Source organism: Xiphias gladius, chromosome 10 (genome assembly GCF_016859285.1).
Source record: "Xiphias gladius isolate SHS-SW01 ecotype Sanya breed wild chromosome 10, ASM1685928v1, whole genome shotgun sequence".
Classification (NCBI taxonomy): Eukaryota; Metazoa; Chordata; class Actinopteri; order Istiophoriformes; family Xiphiidae; genus Xiphias; species Xiphias gladius.
This window is the reverse complement of record NC_053409.1, coordinates 6,788,275-6,798,503: the sequence shown is the minus strand read 5'-3', so window position 1 is coordinate 6,798,503 and position 10,229 is coordinate 6,788,275. Positions and strand designations below refer to the sequence as shown.

At 43.4% G+C, this 10,229-nt stretch overlaps 1 protein-coding gene across 1 annotated transcript; it reads right to left on the bottom strand.

Moving 5' to 3' along the window:
• Positions 1 to 1,050: 1,050 nt before the first annotated feature.
• On the bottom strand, positions 1,051 to 10,171 carry nrde2 (NRDE-2, necessary for RNA interference, domain containing). The gene is made up of 19 exons (XM_040138068.1): positions 10,058 to 10,171; positions 9,337 to 9,421; positions 8,773 to 8,973; positions 8,502 to 8,642; positions 7,982 to 8,247; positions 7,517 to 7,743; positions 6,698 to 6,922; positions 6,281 to 6,470; positions 5,859 to 5,992; positions 5,355 to 5,475; positions 4,937 to 5,109; positions 4,577 to 4,748; positions 4,230 to 4,450; positions 3,601 to 4,096; positions 2,858 to 3,273; positions 2,519 to 2,658; positions 2,120 to 2,261; positions 1,697 to 1,768; positions 1,051 to 1,426 (listed from the first exon to the last, which is right to left on the bottom strand). Exons 1-19 carry the CDS (start codon positions 10,131 to 10,133, stop codon positions 1,301 to 1,303), a joined length of 3,624 nt encoding a protein of 1,207 aa, XP_039994002.1. The 5' UTR covers positions 10,134 to 10,171; the 3' UTR covers positions 1,051 to 1,300.
• Positions 10,172 to 10,229: the final 58 nt, after the last annotated feature.

Below are 10,229 nucleotides of genomic sequence, written 5' to 3'. Positions count from 1 at the left end.
ACTATTTTGTGTTACACTGGGTTTTATGCAGGCGGAAGGATACGTTTTAAACATCGCGTCTGACGGCACTGGGAAAGTTGCGGTTTTGTTTTTGAGAGGCAGATTCTGATTGGACAGAGCAGACCCGCAATATTCTGCACGCTGTACAGAGGCCGCTGATTGGCCAGGGCGGATCTGCAATGCGTCAAACCACGGCGCGGCAACGATGGCAGGAGGGAGCGACTCAGCGCTGATGTATACAACTGTATGTCCTGTCTTGTGAGTAATAGGATATATGGAGAAAGAAGTTAAAAAAAAAACTTAAAGGTAATTCAAAGGTCTGTTTTCAAATAGAGTCCCGAGCAACAGAGGAAGAGTGTGGAGTAAAAAATCTGGAAAGCGCGGATATACAGGCTAACAAATGAGGCAGAATCCCTTATTGAGAAGTAATTCTTCAGAAGAATGGAATTAATAAAACATACTTCAACTATGACAGATTTTACAGAAGCACTTTTCACATGACGAATTTTACAATAAAAAATATCTAAAAGCTAGAACCAACCAAGTGGAAAGTGACAACTTAAACTTAACATTGCAAGTTTGATCATTTTCTGTTCCGGATACCTGGGGTCATCTTTCGCCAAGGTGCAGGAATACAGTATCTTTTAACCTCTTTTTCATCACCACATCATCATTATCACCAGCAGACTCTTAAGCCAGGGGTTTGCAAAGCATGATGAAGATGTTAAAGCATTTACATAAACTGTATTTGAACATTCACGATCATGATTAAATTTGATAATCATGATCATCCCTCTTAAATGCTAAGGCAGTGTCATTTTTTATGTTTCTTTTATTTTTTCAGTATTGTTAACAGTTTGTTTCATCGGACTCTAATGTTGAGTTGCTCTTTGCAATCACATATAATAGAAACATGTCATGAAGTTTTGTAATAAAATTGATTTGTGTTGAAACACAGACCATAAACCTCATCGTTTGCAATGTAAGCTTATATGCATAAACAAATCTACAGCACACACAGCAGAATAATGAGAATCATATTTATTTACAATAACAGGTACTAAAACACAGTTCTATTTGCTGTGAAAATAAAGCATTTTCAGACATTATGTACATAGGATGGCTCCTTGTCCATCTTTAGATTAGATTACCGCAACACCACTGTTCAATACAGCTGCTTTGTGTGTATAAGCATCTGAGTTTGTACGTGTGTCTACTATTGTTGCCATTAAGTTTGCCAGTATGTTGCTAATAAAGCAAACTCAAAGCTCTTGAATTAAGTGTGTGTGCGTGTGTGCGTTCAGTCTTCCAGTAGTATATCCAGTTCTTCTAAAGGCAGTCTGACCCGGAGTTCTTTCTCTGTCATCAGATCTACACACTCTTGAAGATGATCAGGGAACAGCTGTACTGCATCCATGTACAAACCCTGATGACACACATGTGCCACACACACACACACACACACACACACACACACACACACACACACACACACACACACACACACACACACACACACACACACACACACACACACACACACACACACACACACACACACACACACATTTGCATAAATGCATATTTAAATTCATACACACCCACACAAAGAAAGAGAGAGACAATTCATTTTTTGTACGCATAATTTAAAAAGGAAGTAGACAGGGATCAGCTGCTATCACTGTCTGTGCCTCACCTTTGCCCAGGGAATATTCTGTAAGGCTTTGTAGAAAATCCCTTTGGCTTTATCCACCTTCCCTTCTGACACCTACAAATACACACATACAAACACATTACATGCACACAACATAGACATAAGACTTTACTGACAGTCAATATTTGTGCATCAAAATGTGCAAATTACACAATCTGTACGTGTTAGTTCGTATAATTCTATTTCTAGGTGAGTATTTCTAAGGTCAGAGATTAACAAGTTCAATGACATACAGAACAAAAAGGGTTCTTCAAAGAACAGCAGTTGTTTTTAAGGTTGATCAGGCATGTACTCATTTTTAGACTAGTATCCCAGTCTAGGATAGGACATGAGTTCAAGTCAGTGGAGTGTCCTCACAAGAGCATTCAATATGTGTGAGTTTGTGTGAGCTAGTTGCCATCTCACCAGGAAGTGCATGTACATCCTCCAAACTAAAGGACAGCGAGCGCCCATCTCTGTATCTATGGCGCTTTCAAACAGTCCACGGATGCGGTTGCTGAGGCCATTCTCTGGCAGCAATGGCAAGGTAGCGTCATGGCAACAAGACCTATAGGGACAATATTTTTTTTGTATTAAATATGACTCAAATATGGTGTTTTTCATAGTTAGTAATAGGTTATGTGAATTTTGAAAGAAAATATTTGTTAGAATGTCCTTGGCTTATCACACAAAAAGAAAGAAAGAATAGATAAAACTATTATTGTAGCATCATGATTGCATTTTTTAAGTTGGTACAGGGTTTATTCCCATGTAACATGAGTGCAGGAAAACCCCACAACTACCCATCATCCTTTCTGTTCTTACCTCTGAGCAGCGTCCACCAGCTGCTTCCTTTGTTGTTCAGCAAGAATGGCAAAGAGGCGTGGCACCACACTGCTGTTGTCCCTGGTTACAGAGTGAAAAAAGCGACGCGCCCGGCCAGCACTATGGTAACGGTTCTCCACCTGAAAACAGATCCCATGAGGGTCATTGTGCCAAAATAAACAAGTACATATTCTGTACAGAATAAGTGGAAAGAGCTGGGAAAAACATATAGAGAAGAAGCAATAAGCTGTTACTGCAGCTCAATCTGAATGACTGAGTGGTTTGACGATTAAAAAAATGTACTGAGTTTTGGTATTTTACGAGCAGACCCCAGCTTACCTGTACATAGATGCTCCAGAGAGGGGCACTGCTGGGCCAGCTTGAAAGGCCAGATGTCAGCATTTGTCTCAGTGTTGCAAGCGGAAACACACTGATGCTGTTGTGGTACCTCAGCAAGGCTGCCTGCTGTACTGCTAACACCTGACACTCAGAAGCTAGCTTATCAACATAGAGCCTGCCGGTATGGCTGGAATCAACTGCAGAGTTTCTAGCATCACTGCTACCAAGGTTAGGTTCCTCATTACTGTTAAACTGTTTGTCAAGCGTTAGTGTGCCATGCAGCTCCTCCATCCTTTCTCTGGCTTGGCTGTAGACAGCATTGGCTGCTTGGATGCCCACTGTGAGGTACTGGAACAGAGCGTAGCAGCCTACCAGACCACCCAGCCTCAGCTTCTCTCCTAGCAGGTCCTCTTGACCTGGTGGTGGAATAATGAGAGTAGAAAATAATCAAATTAATAACTGATGAAAAAAAAAATGCCACGAAATACTGTACTACATGCCAGGATAACATATCTTGCACATTTTTATTTTATTTCAAATCTCTACAAGTGTGTTTTCATGGCCTACAGAGTTGATTGGAAAACACTGGTTGCATGGGAGGAACCACATATGCATGAATTTAAAACAATCATATGGTATGTTTGAAAAAAATGGTCACCAGTAATACTGAGCTAAAACTGGGCTAAAACATGCAAAGCTGTCCTACTTGACAGATAAAACACACAGTTGTTGAGAAAGTGAACCTTTTCTGTTGGTCTGAGGGTTGTTGGGGACTTGGTCTAGTGCTGACAAGCCTGCTGTCAGAACCTGTTCATAAGACCTCCTGGCTTTCAGTATAGATACTGGAGAGAGAGACTGGGAGGATGAAGAAGAAGATGAGGAGGTTCCTTCAGCCAGCCTGGTTAGTACCAACACAGCTGGGGAGGCGGTTACGTCGGTTAGTCCCCCTCCTTGCACCCCTGCACCCTCTTCCACCTCCAGCTGAGACCACAGCTGACACAGCTCACATAGGGTGGGGCTATTCAACCCTTTGGTTCCGCCTATCGCTGTGGCCGTGGAGAAGACTTTGCGAGCTTCATCCAGGTTGCCCAGCATCCACTCCAGGTGGGCATACTCCCGCCACAGCACCAATGATGAGCGGTTGTCAGTTTCTTTGAGCAATCGCTTGGCAACCCGCTTGCTGCTCTTGCCTTGAGAACGAAGGCGCTTTTTGTTGCCACTGCGCAAGCAGCGCAAAACCTGACACATAAACAAATACAAATTAGTAAGTTAGTGCAAAGGGTACACACTTTTCTGACTCGAAAACAAGTTGACCTAAAAACTTTTTCTTCCAATTTTATTATAAATTGGAGTCAGATAGACTGATTCTTACCTTGAGTTTCTCGTACTGGATCCAGCTGAGTGACAGAATGGCTCGGTGGTGGGGAGGAAGGACGGGTTGGACCATATTGAACACGCTGGTGACAAACCTCTCGCCTTGCTTTCCGAGCCCCACCCATTTCCTGGTTCCCTGAAGAGTGGTCATGTGACCTACAGAGTTAACCCCGGGGTCAGGTAGGCTGTGGGAGGTCAGAGGACGCTGGAGCTCATTACCTAGGAAGTGACATGGGGCCAGATTTGTCACTGCCTTCATCTCAATGATAAGATTCAAACTGATGGTTATATTTCAAAAAACAAATAGTTACTTTGTATTATTCTTAATGATTGTGTCATGTTTACCTTGAGTGAGCAAAGAAAGGTTCTCCAGCAGCAGGCTGGGGCGACAGGGGGCAGGAGAGAGTACAGAGTCCACAGGCAGCCCCAGGAATGACAAGAAATGGAGAAGAAGACGAAGCTGGAGCTCTGGTGAAGACAGACAAATTAGGGATGGACCAATGTCATCAAATAACACCTAGAATTGGAGAGAGAGAGAAAGAGACAAAGCGGTCAAATAAAGTGGATTTAGATTTAACACACTGAACCAAATTCCAGACATACCATACCTGTACAGAGGAACCTTAAACAGCTAGGCTAATGGATCGTACAAAGTTTCCATCCATCCTTCTCTGTGTGTCTGTCTGTGTGTCCAGTGGTATGTACCTGTCTGTCTGGGTCCTCACAGTCCTCTTCTGATTGGCCCTTAGCTTTGTCAGGCCTCCATGGCAACCAGTGAGCTGCTTCACGAGACGACTCCACATCCAGCCAGACTGTTCCTCTGGGCAAGCCCCGATCCTTCACCTCCTCCTCATCCTCTTCCTCCTCTTCTTCGTCGTCTGTGGACACACACACACACACACACACACACACACACACACACACACACACACACACACACACACACACACACACAAAAACAATATGCTCAGTTTCTTGTTGCTTTCATGGTTCTAGCATACAAATCAATTTGGAGAATATTCAAGGTTTTACATCAACACTCAATAAAATCTTCAGTAAAGCATGCCTTACTTGCAGTAAAGACCTCTGTGTATGTGTGTGTGTGTCTTTGTGTGTATTTTACCTGCATTGGGCTGTAGCCATCCCCCACGCTCTTGCTGGAGCATCCAGGTTTTCCAGCCTCTGGCCCCGAACTCCCCAACCCTTGCCTCCCCGCTGTCCCAGAATGGCTCAAAGAACTCCATCTGCACACACATTACACATAAAGACATAGTAACCTGGAAGACTATTGCCTCCTTATTTACATTTCTGGAGCGCTGATATATGTCCTTTTGTACTTATTTGTATTTACTCCTTAAATGGAATTTTTTAAAATTGCTCAACTGAAAAAAGTCAAATCCAAGGGACACACATTTCTTCCAACTGCTCTAAATTAAATAATCCTCACAAGGATGCAAAGCAAAGGGAAATCCTTCAAAGTGAGGACATCGTGCTGGTTCTCACTTCAATAAAGAGAGAGTTACACATTTTAAGAAATGAGCGTATTCCTTTTTTGGAGCTAGACGATAAAATCAATGTGACTCTCATATCTGCCTGTTTGAAGTTTGTTGCAAACAAACAAACAAACCTGCTGCTTGGTGGACAGTTTTCGAACGCTGTCAGGTTTGTAGAAAGTGAAGTCGATCATGGCCTGAAACAGAGATATCGCCTTCTCGGAGTGTCCAGACTGACGCAGGAAATGACACTGTTGGCTGAAGATGTCTGGACAGACAGATACAAACAGGCAAAATGACCACACCATTATTATGCGTGGAGCATACTAATGAAATGTTTTGTGTTCTCTTCAAACAAATGGGAATATGATGTATCAAAAGTTCAACTGTCTACGTGTATATGTCGGCTGAGTTTTTCCTTGTTATGACAGAAGCTGGGGATAAAACTGGGCTGACTTGTAAACTCCACTCAGGGAAACTCAGTATGTAACTGTTACCCGCTAATCAGTCCTCTCAGACTGGAAAAACCTCTAAGGCTAAACAAAATCTCTGTTACCCAACATATCCTCCTCAATCCCTGGCAGGGCTGGATGAGAGACCATGCTGCCGTCCCGCACAGAGCTGAGTGTGCTTAGACACTTCCCGTAGGCAGAGTTGACCTTTGACACAGTGAAGTTGCTGAAGTAGCTCTGGGTGAAGAGCAGGTACTCCCTCCACAAGGGGGCACTGTTTGGGTGGAGGAACACCTGAGGTACAACAGATAAAACACGAGTTAGCTTCCTTAGAGTGACTCTAAGGTTTGATCTGCAGACATAATCATACATAGGCACTGACCATTTTTCCAGTCTGGTTTGGACCAAAGAAAAACAAACAACAGCTGTACTTGCACCTTGAGTGTGCAGCACTGCATGTAGTTTAACCTACAACAGCATTGAGTGAGCTACACGGAAACACATAACGATTGGAGACTGACCAGTTTCTTCCATTCTTTAGCCAGAACTGAAGGCTCCCAGAGCTCCTGGCAGATCCTGAGCCTCTCCAGCTGCAGAGCTATGCAGCCGGGGTTGGTGTCCACAGCGCGCTCTGCGATGCTCAGCTTTTTCTCCAGGACTGCTCGGTAGGAAGACTTACGGCACTCAGTTGAATCGCTGCCCTGCTGCTCCTCCTCGCCTCCAAACTCCGTTGAACTCAGCTCATCCTAGAGAGGGAGAGAGGAGATGAGAAAGATTAGAAGTAAGGCTGCACAGGAATAACCTGAGAAATGACTTTGCTGTTGAAAAGCATTGAGCCAAACTGACTGACTCTTTTTTTTCCTTTAAAGATATTATACTGTATATCACTGGGCTATTTTTTTTAGGTTTGAGTCTTCAGTAGACATTCATGGTCTCAGGGCTGGGAGTCACAGGGAGGGAAAAACGCACTGACAAATTCTTGGTTTTGGTCTTTACCTGGGAGTTGTTGATGATTAGAAAAATATAGAAAAAGCGTTGTCTTTTAATGTCCTTATAGGCAAATTCTGAAAGTCAGAATTAGGATTTGTCTTAAAACACCGAACCCCGAGGTAATTGACAAACTACACGCTGAGGTGAACAGCACTTTCAATTAAGCAACAAACTTTATACATGTCACTCTGCTACATCTTGTATGTACAAGTGTACAAACCAAGCACAAGTACTGACACATATACATTCATACTAAAACAAATATCCCATATAGTACATCGTCTCAGTTCGTAGCTGAGTGTAAGGTAAGTGAAGTAGTGTATGTATTAACGAAAGTAGAGTTTTCATACCTGGTATTGTATGAATTTTATCCATAGCTGTGTGTCTGCTGGCTGTTCTCTGAGCCGCCTGTTAAACTCTTCAGTCCTCCTGGACATAAGCACAGTGCTTTGCCCTGTCTGTACGTCCCGTTTCTGCTGCTCTGTCTGGTCCCGCTGTCCCTTCCCCTGCAGCCAGAGGGCCGTGGAGGAGTCATACACACCGAGGGGATTTACTGATGATGTCTGCACACGGTCACCTGGAGTGACACATTGAGGGTTTGAAGTTAGATGTAAGGTTTCAAATGAAAATATGAAGGTATGTCCCAGAGATGTCTGACACAGAAGAGAGTCGTGCTCAATTGCTGATATCGTCTAAATACGAAATTGTGGGGTTGTGGTCAGCTGAGGACGAATTCCAGCCTTGATAGGCCAACCGAGGCCATTGTTTTGATTCTCAAAATCAAGTCAGCATTATGTTGTGTCTAAATCTCTTACCTGTCTCTCCTCCTTTGTTGTCCCCCTCATCATCACCCAGAGGGAGGAAGGAGATGGAGCTGATGACATCACTACACTCAGGAATCGGTAACGTAGGAACGGCGGACTTGGACCTCAGCAGCTGGCGACTGACTGTAGAGAAGTATCTGTCTGCTGCTTTATTCTTGCCCCCACCTTTCTGTTTCTTATTTGACTCTGACTCGTCCCAGCTGACTCCCTGTCTGCGAGGGTCGAGTCCAACCAACGAGCAGCCTTTCCTTTTATACCTGGAACACACACGGTTTCAAAATTGTAGTTCCAGTTCATGTTCTCTTCTTAAGACCCAAAGATCCATAGAGCCCTTCCCATCCTGAACAGCGAGTGACGTAATAGTAATAAACTGTAGAGGCAGGTAATGAGCATGAGCAGGGACAGTCGCTGAGACTGAAACTTCGTTAAACGAAAAAAAAAATCCATGGAGAGAGATGTCCCGGCACTATCCACATGGTGCAGACTGTATGTTTACGTGTGTGCGGGTTACCTTGCTACATCTCCTCTGTACAGGGACTTGTATGTCCAGTTGGCTGAGTCTGGTTTACGGTCCACACAGAATGGATGCTCTGTGGTCAACTGGACATCATCCAACCAGGAGAAACGACTTGCTAATGGAGCAACCTGTGATCTGGAGGAATGGATGCACGCACAACCCCACACACACCAGCCACAAAATACAGAGCAGAAGTTAGCCAGTGTTATCGTGTATAAAATTAAGAGTGTAAGCATCTGTGATGTAAATGTGTCTGTGTCTATACCTATCTGCCTCTTCTTCCCTTTTGAGATCACTGGGGTATATAGTTTCAGAGTCAGACCCACTGCTATCTGAACACCTCCCACTCTTCTTTTTGTGCTTTTTCTTCTTTTTCCTCTTCTTCTCACTCTTCTTTTTCTTCTTTTGGGGTGGCACATTGTCCTCTTCCACTTGTATCTTCTCCTCCTCTGCAGAGCTCCCCTCTCTGCCAACAATTCAGGACTATGAAGTTAATTCCACATTAATGGGAGTTAGAAAGCACTAAAACTTGACACCTGCCTCAGGCAAAAATTAAAAAAGGTTTATTTTAGTAATTTTCAGCATCGTGTCTATTACTTGTTATTTAGAAAATTACTTCAGTGCTTCAGTGAACAAAAACACATAAATAAGAGGCATATGAACATAAAAACAATAAAAAAGAAAGAGGAGAACTGCATCGTGAAAATGGCTTTCATAAGAGGAAAAGTTTTAAGTAGAAATTTTTGTCACTTCGTGTTCTTGAGTACACCAAGTAGAATTCCCAGCACTGTCTGTGAACAGAAACAAGCTTTTTCTTTTTGATTTATACCTTGATTCCTTCTCCTCTAAGAACCGACTGTGAAGAGAGAGGGCATTCCCGGCCCGAAAGCTCTTGTTGTTCAGCCAGTCTAACTCTAAAAGTAGAGAGTGAACAAAAACACAGTGTTACACAGTAATTTGGAGAACTGAGGGATCATGATGGTGATTATCAACCACCGGGTGTTTTCATTCTGTGAGGAAACATAATATCCTGGTAATGCTGGGGATACTGTTCTTTTCTCTTGCAATAGAGAGAAATTCAATTCACAGAAGTCGTAACTATATCAGAGTTTAAAGTAGCAAGTCAGTCGGTGCAGACATGATCCAACGGTCACAGTCTTGCCTGCACTGCGCCAGAGGATCCGACACCTGGACACTATTAGAATCATGTCTTCACGGAGCTGAACAGCGAGACTTCTCTATAATCCACGATGCCCAAAATATAATCAAAACCGGGATAGGACAAAATGCGACACTAGCATCATATATGAGGCAGACAAATTGCCAGACAGTACTGCTTTCGGAAGAACCCGTGTAGCGGAATGTAAACTTATTGGTAAGAAAAGTCAGTTAACGCTAAAGTCTGTCATTCAGCTTCAACCACAGGCTGGGGCAGCTAATGCAAGCTAGCTCGTGGTTCAAAAGGTGTATCTGTTCTATGGAAGGACAACACAGTGTTAAGGCGAAGAACATTCGACATTAAAACGAGCGCCACGCGAAGGCCTGATCACCTTTGGACGCATCTTCAACTTCATTACTCGTTGTTTCTGCAAACGCTGGAAACAGAGCCATCATGGTATGTCGCATATAAACAGTCGCAGGGACATGACGTCACCTGACAGCCGGCCTACCAAAAATAAAATGACGAAGATTCAGATTTTACTAATCATTTTTAGGAATAAG